General features: G+C 43.5%; 2 protein-coding genes across 2 annotated transcripts in view; one reads left to right on the top strand and one right to left on the bottom strand.

Moving 5' to 3' along the window:
- Nucleotides 1-9214, top strand: part of hmcn1 (hemicentin 1) — a 78343-nt gene extending 69129 nt beyond the window's left edge. The window contains exons 86-107 of the mRNA XM_069718110.1: nucleotides 110-191; nucleotides 286-555; nucleotides 642-812; nucleotides 908-1078; nucleotides 1335-1505; nucleotides 1600-1770; nucleotides 1881-2051; nucleotides 2372-2542; nucleotides 2633-2779; nucleotides 2921-3058; nucleotides 3156-3277; nucleotides 3925-4162; nucleotides 4305-4367; nucleotides 4485-4604; nucleotides 4692-4826; nucleotides 4939-5052; nucleotides 5225-5350; nucleotides 5478-5606; nucleotides 6809-7180; nucleotides 7395-7514; nucleotides 8147-8273; nucleotides 8642-9214. Coding sequence (XP_069574211.1) covers nucleotides 110-191; nucleotides 286-555; nucleotides 642-812; nucleotides 908-1078; nucleotides 1335-1505; nucleotides 1600-1770; nucleotides 1881-2051; nucleotides 2372-2542; nucleotides 2633-2779; nucleotides 2921-3058; nucleotides 3156-3277; nucleotides 3925-4162; nucleotides 4305-4367; nucleotides 4485-4604; nucleotides 4692-4826; nucleotides 4939-5052; nucleotides 5225-5350; nucleotides 5478-5606; nucleotides 6809-7180; nucleotides 7395-7514; nucleotides 8147-8273; nucleotides 8642-9008 — 3696 coding nt within the window. The 3' untranslated portion in view covers nucleotides 9009-9214. The remainder of the gene's footprint in view (nucleotides 1-109; nucleotides 192-285; nucleotides 556-641; nucleotides 813-907; nucleotides 1079-1334; nucleotides 1506-1599; nucleotides 1771-1880; nucleotides 2052-2371; nucleotides 2543-2632; nucleotides 2780-2920; nucleotides 3059-3155; nucleotides 3278-3924; nucleotides 4163-4304; nucleotides 4368-4484; nucleotides 4605-4691; nucleotides 4827-4938; nucleotides 5053-5224; nucleotides 5351-5477; nucleotides 5607-6808; nucleotides 7181-7394; nucleotides 7515-8146; nucleotides 8274-8641) is intronic.
- A 1442-nt stretch (nucleotides 9215-10656) lies between these two features.
- Nucleotides 10657-16498, bottom strand: arpc5b (actin related protein 2/3 complex, subunit 5B). The gene is made up of 4 exons (XM_069718109.1): nucleotides 16191-16498; nucleotides 14357-14429; nucleotides 13896-14072; nucleotides 10657-13065 (listed from the first exon to the last, which is right to left on the bottom strand). Exons 1-4 carry the CDS (start codon nucleotides 16328-16330, stop codon nucleotides 13003-13005), a joined length of 453 nt encoding a protein of 150 aa, XP_069574210.1. The 5' UTR covers nucleotides 16331-16498; the 3' UTR covers nucleotides 10657-13002.
- Between the last annotated feature and the right edge of the window lie 2802 nt (nucleotides 16499-19300).

Genomic DNA, 19300 nt, shown 5'->3' with positions numbered 1-19300 from the left:
ATCAAAAGTTTGATTGTTCGCATGGTTATCTGGTTTCAGTTGCACATCATGCAAACACAAGGATCTTTTTCCTTGTCACATTTTTTTTGCCATTCAACGTGCATGACAGGGTGAAGATGCAGGTAACTACATGTGTGTGGCAACAAACGATGCTGGCTTGGTGGAAAGAAGCGTCACACTTACCTTGCAGAGTAAGTGTTTACCTGTGTCAGTCTGCCATACCATTTTCTATGCGAGTTATTTTCAGTGAGGGTTCAAGCTAACAGAAGCACAATGTTGTTCCAGGTGCACCTGCCATCATTGTGGAGCCAGTGGAGACCGTAGCGGACGCTGGCACCACAGCTGTACTCAACTGTCAGGCGGACGGTGAGCCGACCCCGATGATAGAGTGGTCCCGTCAGGGGCGCCCTCTACTGGGCAACGACCGCTTCTCCACCTTGTCCAATAGTTCCCTCAGGATCAGCAGTGCCCAGAAGGAGGACACGTCTGAATATGAATGTGTGGCCAGAAACCTGCTTGGATCAGTGCTGGTCAAGGTCACTCTTACTGTACGAGGTCAGTGTGAGACTGTGCAGTTTTTCATTGTAAACGCATTTCCAGATGAACTAGATGCCACATAAATTTGTTAATTTGCTTTGCAGTCCATGGGGGTTACTCAGAGTGGGCAGGGTGGGGTCCTTGCAGTGTGTCCTGCGGTGTCGGGGCCCAGAAGAGGCTGAGACAGTGTAAAAGTCCTCTACCTGCCAATGGAGGCCGTCACTGTGCAGGATCAGACGCAGACACACGCAGCTGTCAGGGAAAACCCTGTCCAGGTGAGAGTGCTTTGAAAAACCAGAGGCAGTAGACTCAACCTGCTCACTGTACATATAAAAGACAGATCAAAATCTGTACCTGTGCTCCTCTCCAGTGGATGGTAACTGGTCAGAGTGGTCTCTCTGGGAGGAGTGTTCACGTACCTGTGGTCAGGGCAACAGAACCAGGGTCCGGACCTGCAGTAACCCTCCGGCTCAGCATGGAGGCAGGCCGTGTGAGGGGAAGGCAGTGGAGGTCATCATGTGCAGTGTCAGACGGTGTCCAGGTGAGAACATACATCTTCTATAAATGCAGCAGAAGGCTTTCTAATGTAGAGAGACACATGCCTAGATGTGACTGTCAGTGGTCCAATGTTCAGAGGTTGCTTTATGTAGACTGCTGCTGTTTACAAATGTAATTGCATATGAATCACTGTAGTACTTTTGCAACTGCACTCTGCTGTGAAAGGATTTACTCTGCTGTAAACATGCATGCATATAATAGCCTGCAGACCTCTGAATGTTTTATTCATGCTCTCACAGTGGCAGGTAACTGGGGGTCTTGGCAACCATGGAGCCCCTGCAGTGAGACCTGTGGTAAGGGCATGCAGTCCAGAATCCGGCTGTGCAACAACCCCCCTCCAGCATTTGATGGGCCGCAGTGTGAGGGCACCGACACCCAAACACAAGTGTGCAAGGAGAGACCTTGTCCTGGTAAGGAAACTCTCAACTCCTGCCTTCTCTCCAGTGGAAGTAAGAAACATTGCTAAAGGAAACCAACTGATTCTTCTCTTCTTGTGTCCTGCAGTGGATGGAAAGTGGTCATCTTGGGTGAGCTGGGGAGCCTGCAGTGTTTCCTGTGGGGGTGGGACCAAACAGAGGACACGCCTCTGTGCCAGCCCCGCCCCTCAGTATGGCGGCCGGCAGTGTGAGGGTAACGATGTGCACATTGACTTCTGTAACAGCGACCCCTGCCCCAGTGAGTTATTTCAACTTTTATTTGCTCTTAGATCTCGCAAATGCAGCGTTTGTACTTGACAGAACGTCACACATGTCCTCTGTATCTCTTTTTTTACTGCTTTGTGTCAGTCAGCGGTAACTGGGGTCCGTGGAGCAGCTGGGGCAGCTGCAGCAAGACATGTAACGGAGGTCAGATGAGGCGCTACAGGACCTGTGACAACCCCAGACCTGCCAACGGTGGGAGAGCTTGTGCAGGTGCTGACACACAGATTCAGAGATGCAGCACAGCCATCTGTCCTGGTGAGTCAGCGTGTTTACGACTGTGTCAGGGTCAGGGGTCATTGATGCTCGAACAAATGCTCAAAAATGCTTTTGAAGTGTCTGTAAAGTATACTTGTTAAAAGAACAAACCTGTTTTTTATATTTTATAAGTATTTTGGGTGGTAAAAATGACAATTCTAAGAGACTAAAATAAAACACACGAAATGTCTTTATTTTATTATTCAAGCCTCATTGCTACAAACTGTGTATATTCATTTTTAAGGGATCCCAAAAAGACAAAGTGCCAATACAAGTACACTTGTACTACTTACATATATGTTACACATGTATTATTGCAGTTGAAGGTAACTGGGGTCCATGGCAACCGTGGGGAGAATGTTCCACTTCCTGTGGAGGCGGTGAGAGGACGCGTGTCCGACTCTGCAACAGTCCGTCTCCTAGTAACGGGGGCCGGCCGTGTCCAGGAGACTCCTCCCAGCTGTCCAGGTGTAACACTCAGGCCTGCCCAGGTAAGGCATGTAATAAGAGTGCTGCATGTGTGCGTGTGGTTATGTGTACATTCGCAGCATTCACACTTAAATCCCTTCTCTTGTTGTCAGGTGGGCCGCAGAAGGCTCGAGGAAGCATCATAGGCAACATCAATGATATTGAGTTTGGCATCGCCATCCTCAATGCCACCATCACAGACGGCAAGTCTGGCAGCAGAATCATCAAAGCCACTATTTCTAATGTACCAAGGACGTTAGGTCAGTTTTACATCAGTTTCATATTTATGTATTTTGTGATTTAGATATTATATACACTGAATCATACAGCCCTCCCTCCAAAAGGAAGTTCTTCTCTTTAACTTTCATAGTAAGATTTAATTCACAACCTTTAAATTCAAGGTCCTGCTATGAGGAAGCTCATTTCCATCCTGAATCCGGTCTACTGGACCACTGCGCAGGAGGTGGGAGAGGCCGTCAACGGCTACACGCTAACAGGAGGCATCTTCAGGCGAGAGACGCAGGTGGAGTTCGCTACCGGTAGGAGGGCCTGTGGGCTGCCTATGCTGTAAAATCTTTTACACAACCGTGTCAGGTCGGTCAGCGGGTTGACTAACATGAGTGACGTGATCGCCAGGTGAGATCCTGAGGATGACTCACATTGTCAGGGGACTGGACTCTGATGGCGCGTTGCTACTGGACATTGTAGTGAATGGACACATCCTACAGCTGCCTTCACATGCCGACATCACCATCAAGGTACACAATTAAGCAATGTGTATAATTTGGTTGTTTTTTTTTACCCCTGTTTTAGATATATTTAATTCTACATAGAAACTTATAAAATGTACATGGAAAACAAAACATTAGGAATTTTCATAAGAAAAAAAAACAGGAAGTACACCAAAATACATGCTCATATATTTACTTCCTTTTTTTTAAGTTTAGATATTTCAACAAAGAGTGTTTACCTATTTAGCCTGTGTATACAAAAGCAATATATATTTTACAGTACTGCTAACAGTTTTACCAAAGGTTTTTCCGACACATCAGCCACCTTTGGGTTTGTATGGAGTATGGAAATCAATATGGACACATTTGAACCATGCAAGAGATTAGTAAGACTTCTATTTTGAAAAATGTTCTGTTATGTTGTCATTCTGTCTGTCTACTCTTTTTCGGCCAAATCTCTCTGCTCTGCTTTCCGCACGAGCAAATTAAAGTAGCAATCTGGAATAATTTGCCACTTTGCAACTGACAAACCAATAAAAGCAATTGATCAGTGTTGCCCATCACAAGAGAGTGGATTGGAACTAAAATCAAAGTGTGTCTGACGGATAGTAAACCACTGTACTGTATACTGTAATAATGTCTGTCTCCCTGACATGTACGCCGTGCTCTTTCAGGACTACACAGAGGACTACATCCAGACGGGTCCAGGCCAGCTCTACGCTCTCTCCACCCGCATGTTCAGCATCGACAAGGAGAGCGTGCCGTACTCCTGGAACCACACCATCACTTATGACCCGTCCAAAGGGAAGATGCCCTACCTGGTCGAGAAGCTGCAGGCCACAGCCATTAGTGCTCACTACCACCCTCTGGAGGAGGTTTTGGAGTACAGCATTAAAGCCAGTATTACCAAGGGTAAGTGTAAAATATCTTGAAATATTTAAGATATTTAGCTTTTGGTGAGACACTTGTTATTCTGCTATTGCTCAGTAGCAGCTTCAGTCCATCTTGCGTGTGTGTCAAAAGTAATCTAAACATAATGTTCACATGTATGTAGGTGATCGGAGCAACCAGTGTCCTCACGGCTTCACTTTGGTTTCTGCCGGGCCGTACTGTGCAGGTGATGCTAATCACAACTCATTATACTGTTATAATTACAGTTAACGCTACTCAGAAATGTGTCTGTTCTGCTTGTTTCCTTATTGTTTTATATTTATATTTCATTTATGTTCTGCAGATGAGAATGAATGTGAGGTTGGGAACCCGTGTTCTCACGCCTGCCACAACGCCATGGGCACCTACTACTGCTCCTGTCCCCGAGGCCTCACCATCTCAGCTGACGGCAGGACCTGTCAGGGTAGAAAACACACAGCCACCTACTGTACCTTAGACTAACAACTGCTCATACATAGCCTTATTAATCCCCTGCTCTCCTCTGTCTTAGACATTGATGAGTGTTCACTGGGGGGGAACGTGTGTCACGACGGACAAGACTGTGAGAATACCATCGGCTCTTACAGGTGCGTCATGCGCTGTGGGCGGGGCTTCCGGAGAACACCTGATGGTCTCAGCTGCACAGGTACGTCAACCGATGGAACTGGGCTTTTTTTTTTTCTTTTTTTTTTTTTAAATTGATTTGTTTCTTTCCAGGTTTCCCAAGAATAATGTGCAACGTTTTGTTTGTTGCTCAGATGTGAATGAGTGTCAGGAGTCCAATCCATGTAATCAACACTGTTTGAATACCATCGGTAGTTACCGCTGCGCTTGTGAGCCGGGCTTTCAACTCAGGAACAGACGCTGCATAGGTGAGACGGTTGAATCTGGAACACCAAACACCAAATAACCAACAACATGTTGGCTGCTGTAATTTTATATCTAAAAAAAAATATAAATAAATCATTATGTTAATATTATAAAAATGTAATTCATTCTAATGTTATTTTTGATTTGAATGTCTTTTCTCTCTGCTCACCGCAGATATAAACGAGTGCAGACAGAGGGTTTGCCGTTCAGATCAGCAGTGTAAAAACACCCGGGGGGGTTACACCTGTATTGACCTGTGCCCCAATGGGATGACCAAAGGCAGGAATGGAACATGTGTAGGTGAGTGTCCGGACAACCTTCAGCAAGAGAGCATGTGCAGAATAACTACCAGCAGTGGTTTACGAAGGCTGGATTTCTGATCGACACAGTGAGTTCATCTGTGTTGGTCTCGTGTGGCCTGTTGTAGACATCGACGAGTGCAGAGACGGCACCCATCAGTGCAGGTACAACCAGATCTGTGAGAACACCAAAGGCAGCTACCACTGCACCTGTCCACGTGGCTTCAGGTCCCAGGGAGTCGGACGGCCCTGCGTCGGTACGTACGCCTGTTGCGTCTTCTCTCTTGTCAGCTCCTCATCAGGAATGTTCAAAACACGAGTATTTTATAAGATACAAAGAGCTTCGTTTGCAGTGTTTAGGCAGGTGATCGCTCCTTTCTCCGCAGCATCATCCTGTTTCGCTGAAGATATTTGCCTACGCATACATTGTGTGAAGCTATTAAAAACTTCTGCGCTGCTCTTTGCTTACATTTTCCAGCCGCTTTCTTGCTTCTAACAGCAAATCTTTTTTTCTTTTTAGTGACTCACCCTCATGTAAAGTCTAAAATAACTGCTGTCGTCTACGGTGTAGACGTCATATCCTGCCGCTGCTTGCTTACGTTACTAAATGCCGCAATGAAAACTGCTGATTAACTCTTTGCATTAAATGCAAGCGACCTGTTTTTCTTGCAGGGATGTACTGCATGGTATCAGATCCTTTAAAACTCTTAGCTGATGCTACATGTTCTGCACTTGTGTACGCTGTTTGATAACGGTTCGAGGAAAAAGTTAGGAGGGAAGGCAAACTGAAAATGACTAGTTCCTCCTTTGGAACTTTGATGTTAAAAAGACCAGCACCATCTCCTCACACCTCTGTCTGTCACTCTGTTTCCTTTCATTTTCTTCCAGCTTTGACATATCAGACTCTTTTCAACACCTTCATGTTTGAATCTGGCTATTTCCCGGTGTTGCTTTGTGATGGCATACGTTCCCTGTTCCCCCTGTGACATTAACAATGGATGTCGATGTCTGTTTTCACCTATTACTTTATGTATACATATCTGCCATTAACTTTGGTTTTGTACCGGATATCAATTGTAATCCATATCTGATATCATTCTTCAGATAAGATGTGAAATAGACTCAGATTCTTCTTCAAATCAGCTCTTTTCTGATATGAGAGGTAACACTTCTCTCATTCAAATTAAATATACATGTGTATAGTCGAAATACATTTCTGTCTCAGGGACATGATAATGTATTATTATACAGTGGGGTAATTGACATATCCCCTTTTTTCCCCTCATCCTCATCTTTCTCCTCTCTATCATGGCCCGCACCACCTCATTTGTTCCTTTCATTTAAATATCATCTTTTTTCTTGACATTTTTCTTGCACCTTTCTCTTCTTCCAACCTTCCTCTCTGTCACTCTGTCCTTCGTTTTTTCCTGGTGCTGGTCTTTCTTTGTACTGAGGGCAGACATAAATGAGTGTGAGCGGCTCCCGCAGCCTTGTGCCCACCAGTGCATCAACACTCCCGGCAGCTTCAAGTGCACCTGCCCACCGGGGCGCCACCTGCTGGGGGACGGCAAGTCCTGCGCCGGGCTCGAGCGGCTGTCCAGCTATGAGAGTTACTCATACGGCTACCGCACGTCTGAGTCCTCTCCTGAGCGCAGCCCCAACCAGCGGCTCTACCACAACTTGGCCTCTCACAGCTACCACTCCTACGCAGCCACCGCAAGGGGGCGCTACAGGAGCCGTAGCCGCAGAGAGACTCGCAAACACGCCACACAACAGGGCCGCCTCCTCGCTTGTCAGCAGGGGTTTGAGCCCAAGGGTGGCCACTGCTTAGGTAACTATGGAGGACAGGCAGGGTTGAGATGAGGGAGATGAAGGAATTTAACAGAGAAGCTGGACTGATTTCACTCCAGCAGCAGTGAGTCAACAGCAATTCACTGCTGCTCGAGGATTTACTGTGAAAACTGTATCATAAGGATGCATCCTTTTTGTTTTCTGGTGTTTTCTCTATCATTTAATGGCTATTTGTGTTTGTGTGACACCAACAGACATCAATGAGTGCGAAGTGAGAGACACCTGTCAGCACGAGTGCATGAACACACCAGGAAGTCACAGGTGTCTCTGTCCTGCTGGTTACCGCCTCATGACCAACGGCAAGACGTGTCAAGGTGAGAACCTCGGCCGGCTGCGGCTAGTTTTGAATCCACTTTGAAATTCCGTGAGTGCATAAAGAACTTTGCGTGACACAGCTGCGTCCTGCCGTCATCACCTACATGGATTTGATTGGTTTGTAGACGGGCGCTCGTCTGATGCCACCGTGTTCTCAATTTGGCCGGCAGCCTTTTCTGTCTGAATTGAGCAAAAGAACTTCTGTTGTGGTTCTTTTTCTTATTCTATTGCTCAATGGGTGACGATAACCTACCTCAACTTCCTGTAATTTGTCCAAACGTCCGAACCATCCAAAAAGTGATTTCACACTGCAAACAAACCAAACCATTGTTCAGTTTGATCTGGACCACGACCACCTGTTTTGGTCCAATTAAATCTTGATCCTCTCTGGTCCGTGACGTCTTTCACACCTGCTGTTCTGGTTCAGACCGAACCGAAAAGTCCGAAGGTCCGAACCAAACAAGGTAGGCGTGAAAGCACCCTTCCACCTGTACGGCGTCCATTATTTTGTTGACTCTCAACTATTTAATTCCATAAACAATGAGCAGAGTCTCTGCACTAAACCGTCCACCTGTGCTCACTCTAGCATGCGAGAACTCCTTTTGTGACGAGCTGTTTGCTTTATCTACAGACATCGACGAGTGTCTCGAACAGAACATCCAGTGCGGAGCGAACCGGATGTGCTTCAACATGAGAGGAAGTTACCAGTGTATTGACACACCCTGTCCACCAAACTACCAGAGGGATCCGGCCACGGGGTAAATCCACAGAAATCCACTTTCAGCACTCGATCAGGATTAAAGAAAAAAAAAACACGTCTGCAAACTAAAAAAAAAAAAAAAAAATGTGTTCATTCTCAGGGATTTACTTTATGGAACCGTTTTTATTTTTGGATCATTTGAAGCTTAAAAGGCTCAGTTAAATGAAGGAGAAAAATAAACCTGCACAAAGCCATTGTTGTATCGTATTATGCAGATCGTTTCGGTTTTATTTACAGAATGGAAAATGATGAGTTTCTTTGGTTAAACTGACCATTTAATCAACATGAATCACTGAAGCTGTCACAGTGCAGCGTCCTCCTCCCCCGCACACTCAGCATATTCAACTAAAGTCCACTTTGTTGCAGGTTCTGTCTGAAGAACTGCCCCCCGAACGACCTGGAGTGTGCGCTGAGTCCTTACGCCCTGGAGTACAAGCTGCTGTCTCTTCCCTTTGGCATCGCGGCCAACCAGGACCTCATCAGGTTAGTGGCCTACACGCAAGACGGAGTGATGCACCCCAGAACCACCTTCCTGGTGGTGGACGAGAACCTCTCGTTACCTTTCGCCTTGCGAGACGAGAACCTGAAGGGGGTGCTGTTCACCACGCGGGCGCTGCGAGAGCCCCACACCTACCGCATGAAGGTCCGAGCCCTCTCCTACAGCGAAGACGGAGGCATCGAGTACCAGACGACCTTCATCGTCTACATCGCCGTGTCCGCCTACCCCTACTGAGAGCACTTTAAATGACGCGAGAGAAAGAAGAAAAAAAAAAAAAAGGTGCGGCGATGAAGTGCGTCCTCCACGTGCAGCACCACTGAGAATGACGTGGCGCGAGAGAGCGGGTGTGGTTTTGGAGAAGAAACCACGTCAGACTGAAGAAAAAAAAGAAAAAGAAAAAAAAAAAGACTTGTATCGAGTGTGTGGGAGAGGCCAGTGGCACCATATGTATGCATATGTATGCACCATACAGCCCTGAAGATGTAAGGAAGTAGTGAATAGAAAGTGAATATAAAACAGCCCGCTGGAGTTTTAACAGGAAGAAACTTGGATAAAACTGGCCAATTAATGGCTCCGATCGCTGGAAACTTCCCTTCGGTCTGTCAGGACTCGGTTATTCAAATGCTTGATATTTTGTCTTGTTAATTTCCCCGCCCCTTTAAATTTATTTATAAGATTGATTCGATTTGACTCCTTAAAGCCTGAAACGTCCACCACTGGCTCAGAAAGTAGGTTCCAGCCCTTTTTAAGCTGGTTTTTATTTACATCTACCTATTATTAACTTATTGGAATGTGCTTGAACATGAAAGAAGGGCAGTTCTGACCTTTTTAGTTTAGTCCTCCTATCATCAATCACCAAAGTGGAGGCGTGACTGTTCAGATGTGGTGCTCAAATTAGCGATAGGAAACGTCACATGTCTACATCCTCAGGTAGTGGCCCGTCATACACACAAGTGCCTCAGATAGAAAGCCCGTCCGTTGTTACTGATTACATCATCAATGTAATGCTATAACGCTCCATCCGGTAGCTGATACCAAGATGTATTTTATTTTTTATGACTTGTACATAGGTGTTGTTTTCCTCATAATGTAATGCTATACTTGTACTTATTTTATCCATTTTGTAATAAAAAAAAAAAAAAATTATAATAAATGAATACACACATAAAACAGCCCTGATCATCACCGAGTCACGTCTGAAGAGCTAATTTAGGAATTACAAAAAAAACAATTTATTTACAGGATTAAGACAAATTTATCAGAATGCTCAGTGAAGTGTAAGAGTAACTGTCAAGTGGTCACATGATGCATTGCATGTATGCTCTGAGCAGGATTAGCCAATCAGAGGCAACGATTTACTCTCCAGCTGCCATAATCTTCTTTAAAATAATCTTAAAACTTTTACACAATTAGACAATTTCAGTTCTATGATGTTCTTTATCTCCAACAACAATTGTCACATATTAATAAGACATACAAATGTCTAAATGAGAATGAAATAACAGCAAACTGTCTGAAATAGAAATAAGACATTTTGCTGCTGATAGACGGAGAGAAATTTTAAGAATTTATAGATAATTTGGACTCAAAATAAAATTGATGTCTGAATTATTATTTAACTAAAACAAGGTTAATATATCTGGAGTTAGTTGCTAAATAGGAAAATAATCTGCAGCCATTTTTGTTCGATAAAATAAAAATACATCATCAAAGAAAACGCAGTGAAGAAAATGCTAAATATTCTCTATTCGCATCTTTTGTCATTAAACTGTAACCTTTTAAGAATAAAGTTTGTAAGTTTGACTGCAGGAATAAAAGTGCACGTATTACTGATATTTTGTTATTGCATGTGAAACAATCCAAAGTCATGACAAAGTTATGATCAGCATTCATACCTTTTATTTTTATTTTATTTTTTTCAAAAAAGCACAAACATAAAAAAGGAATATTCGAGTAAGGCAGTTTGTACATCAGTTTGGTACGTTCCCTCGTCTTCTCGCCAAAGGCTAGAAGAGCATCACTGACCAGAAATACATGAAGCAGAAGAAGAAGTCGTCAGACCCTTTTTCCTGTTTGCTCTCATGTGAATCCAGTCTTTACTGCATTAGAAAAAGGTTTCTAATGTCTGGATGCATCATCACTGATGACGGTATTCAAACATGACAAACCCATGTTCAAATATTAACTGGTGAAAACTCTTTTGAGTGAAACGCAACCGTGATGGGTTTGTGTTTTGTAAAAAGCAACATCCATTGAGAAAATCCACGAGCGAGCGTCACTCTGTTTGGAAATAAGAGCGGGAACAAAACAAAAATGCTGGAGCCGAGTTTCCCGTGTCACTACGTCTACGTGAGGAGCAAAGCTGAGGTTGCGCATTTTCAAAACTGCAACACACTTTGCTTTCATGTTCATTTACACTGCGTATAGTCGGAAATCCACCGCTTTGTCTTCTCTAATACACTCAATCTTTTCAATGTACGTTACATTATTCCCATGAAAGCAAAAGAAATCATTTGGCAACAGACGTAATCTGCCTGATAAGGCAGATAAAACATTGAACATTTCCAGTTGTCCTCCTTGTGATAGAAAATGTACGGGTATGCAACTTTTGAGTAAATTCGTGTGGTCCTTCCTTCTGTAAGACGCGTCTCTGGTGTGGAGGATTTGTTTTCAAAATCTTACAGCATGAATTTAAACTCAGAATTAATACAAAGATCAGTGACGTTTTCCAGAAGAGACCAAACGAGTACAAAAGACGGGTATGAAATGCTCGACTCAAAGTCTCAAAAATGGGATCATGCAAACCATATATTTTTTGTTTGGTTTTTTAAATCAATTAAATTCTCTCTCCGTTTACAGAAAGACAAAAAATATGTATTATCTTACTCACAAGCACGTCGATATTGTAATTTTGATTGAGCGGGGATTTGGCCGTGAGGCAGAAATCATCATTACTCAAAGCAATAACAAAACCAAGAGGATAATGTTTAATCCTAGATTATTTTTTTCCTGTTAAATAGTTAAAAAAAAAAAAAAAAAAAAAAATCTGAGTAGATATTGCCGGGGTGTTTTTCCTGAAAGTGCAGCTCCTATGAAGAGTACCAGCGGAGCCGCATGATGCCCTGTTCAGTAGCAGAGGGAGCATGAGAAGGTCAGACGTACACAGGAAGTGAGTAACACCAAAGTGGGATTAATAAGGGTGGTGGCGGAGATGCATCGCGAGTAATAATCCTTAACTGGGGCAGCAGGCAGCGTGAAAGGGTGGATGATGACACCGACGCCCTCCTCCTCCTCCTCCTCCTCCCCCCGTCCTGTCCCGCCCCTCCCCGAGGTGAACGGCGACACCCCTCCGCCCATCAGGACCAAATCCACCACCCTCCATCTGTGACTGTGCATTTCAGGAGCCTCCCGCTGCTGAAGTGTTGCAGTGAGAGGCTTTACTGACACAGAATCAGGCTTTTATTCCATCAGGAAGTCTCGAATGTAGAAATAACACCGGAGACGGGTGGGAAACAAAACACAGCGCCAGATTTCCTGAGAGAAGCAAAGCTGGAACCGTCTGTGTGGAAGTCAGCGGAGGATACATTACGAGAAGTTACATCTGCGTTTTTGCACTAGTGTGTGTGTGTGTGTGTGTGTGTGTGTGCGTGTGTGTGTGTGTGTGTGTGTGTGTGTGTGCGCGTCACTGTGTGCAGCAGTGGTACCCAACGCTTTGACCAAAGAGGGTCGACTTATGTCCACTGGTTTTGACCAGTTCTCTGGTTTGATGTCAGTAAATTTTAGTAGAAAAAAAAAAGGAAAAGCAAAGGTTACAGGACAATTTAAAAAAAAAAAAAAACCAGAATATGACTGTTTTATTCTAGGATTCATCTTCCCTGATTGGGAACCACTGATGCAGACCGAGCACATACTGTAGAGGAATGACGAGGACAGGAGGGTTAATAGATTAGGGAATCTGCAGTAGCACCCTGTGAGGAGTACCGGTGAGGCGATGATCATGCACAGGAAGAAAGAAGAAAATCTGTTTTTAACCCGACGTGACCCAGATCGTGTGTTTTCTCTATTTATTTATTTTTTTTGGTCTTGCCTTGAGCACATCAGGATCCGACTGGGTTAAAAACGTTTTTCTTTTCACTCCCTGTTGCCATCTGTTACATGAACAGCGCAGTACAGTGCACTCCTCTCTATCTGTCAGTGACGTGGAGTGAACTGCTCCTCTGCTCCTCTTTTAGACCGTCTTCCTCGCCGTTAGTACCCTGACGATGCTGCCAACTCCTCCAGCTGCCAGAGCCTGACAACACAGCAAGAGATAAAGTGGTCAGGATTTTTTTTTTCACAGCACTGAAACGGTTAACACCTGATCCCGTGTTCAGAGTTTCATTTTACGGCCACGTTACGTCTTCCTCAAACCGGCTCTCACAGTCTCTGTATGAAAGACAATATCGATTTTTAAAAAAAAAAAAATTTTTAAACTGGTGATGAAGCGCAATCTCGTCAAATAAACATCATGTTTGAACCACTGAACTTTGATTGGCCGACCATACAAAAAGATCTTAGTCTTGAACCATCGTGGGTGCGATTTCACTTAAATCTCCATCGCCACCACCATCATCTGGAATATCAGCTCTACCTCGAGTCGAGCCAATTCGATCTACTCAGCCAGTGAGGGAGGCACTGGTCTGCTTGCTTTTAGACAAGATATTAAAATACTTTTGGTTCAAGTTGAAAACATAATGTCTGAGCTCATGTCCCGATATGGTAAAAAACAACAACAACAACAGAAACAGCGGCAGGAATATAACAACACAATTCCTAAAACTCTTAATACATTTTAACAAGCCTGCTTCAATCAGTTGGTTTGTCCGTGTTATGGTGTGACTTTGGTGTCAGTTTGGATCCAAACGATCGCGTTAAAACCACCAAAGTCACACGATAACACAAACCAGCCAATCAAACCAATCAAAGCGGCAGTAGAAAAGAAACTCGCACGCTCTGTGGGGAGGAAATCTGTATCAGTGCAGAAAATGTGACATGATCCTTTTCGGAAATACTGCGACACTGTGAAATGCTTTCTCCCCGTCGCGTCATGATTGCGTGAGCGAATGACGTGGAAACATTTACCTTTTCGTGCCACTGCAGCAGGACGGCGCTGCTGTTTTCCGACGGCCTCTCGAAGCCTTTGTAGATGTACTTCATCAGCAGGTCCACGCCGTTCTTGTCGAGCGACTGCACCCCTTTCTCGATATCACTGCTCTTAAAGGCACTGAGCACCTTCAGCACCAGACCCTCCGCTCGATCCTGGTCGGGAGAGGGAAGACGGTTAAAGACCGGAGTTTCTACACAGTTCACTTCATTTCTATCCTGATCTGTGGCCTTTTAGTGTGATTACCAGGGAGGTTAATTACTAAACTCCAAACTTATTTTTGACCCCAAATATAAGAAATTGGCAAATTGTTCCGAGTTGGAAAAGGAACTGAAGTCGTTACTAGTTTCATCCTTCATCAGTCTACAGGCCCCCCAAAGTGCCACATTAAAATGCAGTGATGGTCTAAGTGTCACTGGCAATAAAAAACAAAGCTCACCTTGACGCTCTGGTTCTTTGTGTTGATTGGTGGGTTCTTCAGAACTGCTTGTAAAGCCTCCATGAGATTTCCTGTGCAGAGATGGTTAAGGATGCAACACGGCACACAGCAGGGGCCACTTTGTAAAAGGTAACTACTGTATCTACAAGCACCGATATATATGGAAAATACTGCAAAAAGAAAAGCTTCTGACTAGAATCCAGTCAAACCTGTCAGATCATCAGCAGGTGTTGTTTTCTTTTGTTTTTTTAACTCTACCTGAAACAACATCCAGATCTGGTGGAAGTGTTTTTCTGTTTTTTCAAAGGTTAATAAAAGAGCCTCCACTTTCAAACAGGCTCCTCTGTGTCGCAGGGTGTTTACACATTCATTTCCATCTAGCACCCATCAAGTTTAATTAAGATATGATGTGGCACATATATCAAATCTCCTGCCTTTATACAGGCCTACAAAAAAGTTGTCCTGCAAGAATATTCACACGTCTATATAAAGGGAATATATACCTACTGACGTAACTGCTGTATTGCTTCCTGCTCTTAATAATGAGGAAATACTTCATGGGTGGCCAACTCTACAATCCTCATCTGAAATTTGTTTTATTTCTGCAACTTTAACGAAGCTTCAGGACTCTTATGTTAGATAAAAATCAAGTATCTTCCACAGATCCAGTTGTTTTAGTGTAAACATTTCTGACCTACATCAATGGAGTTAATTGCAGTAACTTTGGAAAGACACTGATAAAGCCTCAGATTAGATTGAACTAGAGCTGCAACGATGAACTATTTATGTAATAAAACAAATGTTTTGAGCCATTTCTTAAATAGAAAACAATAGATATTCTCATGATTCTGATTCCAGTTTCTTAAATGAGAATATGTTCTGCTTCCTTCAGTCCTTCATTACACAAAATGAAGAAGACATTTGAGGCTGCACCCTTTGGGCTTTGAGAAACAGGTGGACGTTTTTTCACCACTTCATGACCAGCCAGCCGATCGATTCGTCGAGCTGCAGCTGCAACTTCAACCGAGCATTTTTGCACACAATACTCTTGCGGATTTTGTCTCCCGTAACATACACAAAAGCAGAAGAGACTTCTTGAGAGGAAAAAAAAAAAAAAGAGGAAAGGCACCAATAATTCCTTCAAGATATAATGCTGAAATGTGACATATTCCAGATGTTTTCCAGCTCCTGTGTGTTGGATGCAGTCTCTCATGCAGGACTAAAAGGTGAGGATATGTTGTAATGCTTCACTCTTGTAACATGAGGTGGGAGGACTTCTTCAATGAGGAAGTGCTGCACTTTCAAGCCTTATAAGGCCTACAAGACAGAAACTAATGGTTGCTGTCTGCTGACTCCACTGCATCACTTCTGTTGTGGCAAAATGCATCCGTTATAGACATTATATCCCCCCCCCAAAAAAAATAAAAAAATAAAAAATTAAACAGCAGCATCAAAGAGGAAATGTTTTTTTTTGTGTGTGTGTGTGTTTTTTTTAAGCAGGTGAGCTAAGCTAACTTAGCAGCAACGCGATAAAGTTACGCGTATTTATACTTCGTGAGTATAAACAGAGAAGTCGTAGTAGACGAATGCAATAACAACCGGCGGTGATGAGACATTACGGACGACCTGTTCCGTCTTGGGAGCGGAAATCCCTTGAATGTGGCTGTCAGACAAGTCCGGACAGCGACTGGCCTGCAAGCTACACGTCCGTGAACACACCACACACACACACACACACACACACACAGCGAGAAGCAGATCAAAATCGCGGCGGGTTTTTCCTTTAAATCGTTGCAGGCTAAACAGGCCGGCGAGATAATCGCGTAAAGGATATTGTCTGATGAGGGAGTCCACCTCTGCTTCGTCAGGACCCAGCTGGTTTTCTCCTCCGTCCTCCTCGTCCACAAATTTGTTCTCGTCGTACTCGTCCACGTCCACTCGCCGGAAGCGGGCGGACACCGTGTTCTTCGACATGTCGGCGGCGGTTCGGGCGTCTTATTCTAAACCGAGAAGGGACAAGAGTTCAAGCTCAAGTCCTTTTCTTTTTTAATATATTTTTTTTAGCAGCGCTTTTCTTTGAAACGGCTGTCACAGACAGACAGGCAGGCGGGCGGCTTCCTGGCTCCCTCCTCTTTCCGTCTCGGTTTGACTTCCGCTTACTCACCACAGTCGCCTAGTGGACACGATGTGCAACTGCAGGTGGCTGGCTGTAATTCGTATATTGGCCACCGGGGGGCGATCAAACCTAAGAAATAATAAAAAATAAAAAAAACCATATTCAGCGAGCAGCGCACTGACCGTATCTAATTTGTTGTGTTTTACCTTTTCTATTCAGTGTCACGAATGTACTCTATCCACGCAAGAAATATTTGACTAACCACCAAATAAACTATGCATAACAAACTCACAAAGTCTCCCATTATTATTTATTCGAACTATAGGTGTTGAATTATATTGCCTGTGATTTGCAGAAAATAAATAAATAATATAACTTATCTCCCTCTGTTTAATGTATGGCAACCAATCAGAGCAAAAACTTTTGTTAATTTGAAAAAGTTGTTGAAAAACAAACAAGCCATATTTTTTCAACTATGGAGTTTACGTTTTCCAGATTTAGATCTTACATTTTTTTTGTTTTGAAATTAATTTTTTCATTTTCAGATATTTTTTCATTTTCAAATCTTTGTTTCAATTTCAGATCTTATCTTTCAGTTTCAGACTTTTTGCCATGATTTGGCTCCACATGGAATTCAGGAGGAGTATAGATAGAGATAATGAGTCTGGTTCAAGCACAATGTTTGCGTCACAGATTAAAAAGTGCACACCGTGGACCGTCAGTGTGTGATACTCCTGCATGCAGTCCACTCCTGTGATTGTATGGCAATTTAGTCTGATAAAATCCAGATACATTTTCTCCAGTGATGAATCAGGGAATCTGCGAGAGTGTGCATGTGTGGGGTGGAAGTATTTCTTCAGCTGGATCTTTGCTTGATGACCTGTGTTGACTCCACAGACCACCAAGCCAACTCCGTGATGTCAGGGTTTCCTGCGTCACACGAAAGTGGATTTTTGTTTTTGCAGGAAGTAGGTTAGGTTAGGTAGTTACTTTATTAATCCCCGAGGGGATTTTTTTTTTCCGCTACAGCAGCATACAGAAGCAATCAAAAGTAAGACAGACTCTTCGTGTCACTGATATACACACTCATCTTAAATGCAGAGGAGGAATAATTTAGAAGAAACACAAACTGACATATCTAGCTGCCAAACTGCAAGACAAATGGGAAAAAGTTTTGGTGCCTTCCAATCTTTCATGCTCAAACTCAGATGAGCTCATAATAGATGTTAGCTGGGAGTATGGTGATTTCGCCAGAAGTAACTGTCAGACAGTTCATCCATATAAAATATGGAATAAAAACTATCTCACAGTACACAAGCCTTTTCTGGGAAGTCAAGAAAGTGGGACAGACCTATGTTTCTTTCATGCCTTTTTTTTTTTTAAATATTAGAAATGGAATTTCTGATTTCCTTATCTGCCCCGTCTAGACTGCTGGACCCTCGCCTCAGGAGGCAAAAGGATAACACTGGCTTAATGTTTTTTCCTCTCTTTCCTCCATCACCGAGAGGTACGAGAAAGTGTTGCTCACTGCAACTGGACATGTCTACGTAAGCATGAAGCTGAATACCTCAACTTTAATGGACGGTATTCAACTCCCCACAGACTTCCCACACACAAACACACTTCCTTTCTGCGACTCAATGAACACTCATACATAATACCATGCGTCCAGTTTTTTTCCTTCTCTCTCTTACTGTCTTCCTTCCACTCCCTCTCTCTCGCTATCACTCTCTCTCTCTCTCTCTCTCGCACACACACACACACACACACACACACACACACACACACACACACACACACACACACACACACACACACACACACACACACACACACACACACACACACACACACACACACACACACACACACACACACATCCTTGCGTGCATTGGTCATGAGTGTCCTCTTTGCAGGCTTTGTGGAGTGCCCCAACCTGTCTGCGCTATGTGAATGACTCAGCACATCAAAAGGTGAGGATGCAGGCACACACATGAGCTTCAAGTGAATGTGCAAATTAAGAAGCGCTGGAAAATTTCAACATGGAGGCCATTTCTTCCTCTTCAAGTGCTGTGCACACAGAGGCAGTGAGGCAGTGCAGAAGAGGTGAAAAAGCCTCAGAAAAAACACCTGCATTCTCCAGCAAATCTGCAGGGCGTCGAGCCAAGTGCTTCCGTGCCTGAGAAAAAGCCTAACAGAATAGCAAAGTATCTTAAATACATAATTAGCACTCTCACATGAGGGGAATATTGCTCTTGGATGATGATTCAATTGGGGAATGTAATGATTTAGAGGGTGCTGCGTTGGAGCAGGTCTTCAGAGTGGGAGAGACTGTGTGTGGCTTTCTGGAGTCTGGAGGTGAAAGTGATTCTGATGTGTTGTTTTGTCATATCAAACTGAGGTTAAAGTTACCAATTTAGACTCATACCAGTGATAAACATGTTTTTGGTTTTGAGGTTTAATTATTAGACTCCTGTCTGATTATAAGGCAAACTAGAAATCCTTTCAACATAACCGCTGAAGAAAAAGACATGAAAAATATTCATTTGAGTGTATAAAATACACCTTATAACAGAAACAGGTGATTATCTATTAGTGAAGATAGTTCCGGTTTAATATGCACAGATTTTGAAATATAACATTTTGAGATTTCGGTCTGTAATGCACATGTGAGATGTTTCTTTATAGCACATAAAATGCACCCTGATGTGAATTTCAAAGGCTCAAATTGAACATATTGTCTCACATACTTCTTGGTTTCTATAATTTGGCTTTAATTGTCCTGGTTTGGAGGTAATGTCTCTGAGATTTCTGTGAAAGTGAATTAA

The sequence above is a fragment of the Brachyistius frenatus genome, unplaced genomic scaffold (assembly GCF_029030835.1).
Source record: "Brachyistius frenatus isolate BFR_SWC_R1_liver_20210118 unplaced genomic scaffold, ASM2903083v1 Contig_186, whole genome shotgun sequence".
Taxonomy (NCBI): Eukaryota; Metazoa; Chordata; class Actinopteri; family Embiotocidae; genus Brachyistius; species Brachyistius frenatus.
This window is presented reverse-complemented; position numbering and strand designations above follow the sequence as displayed.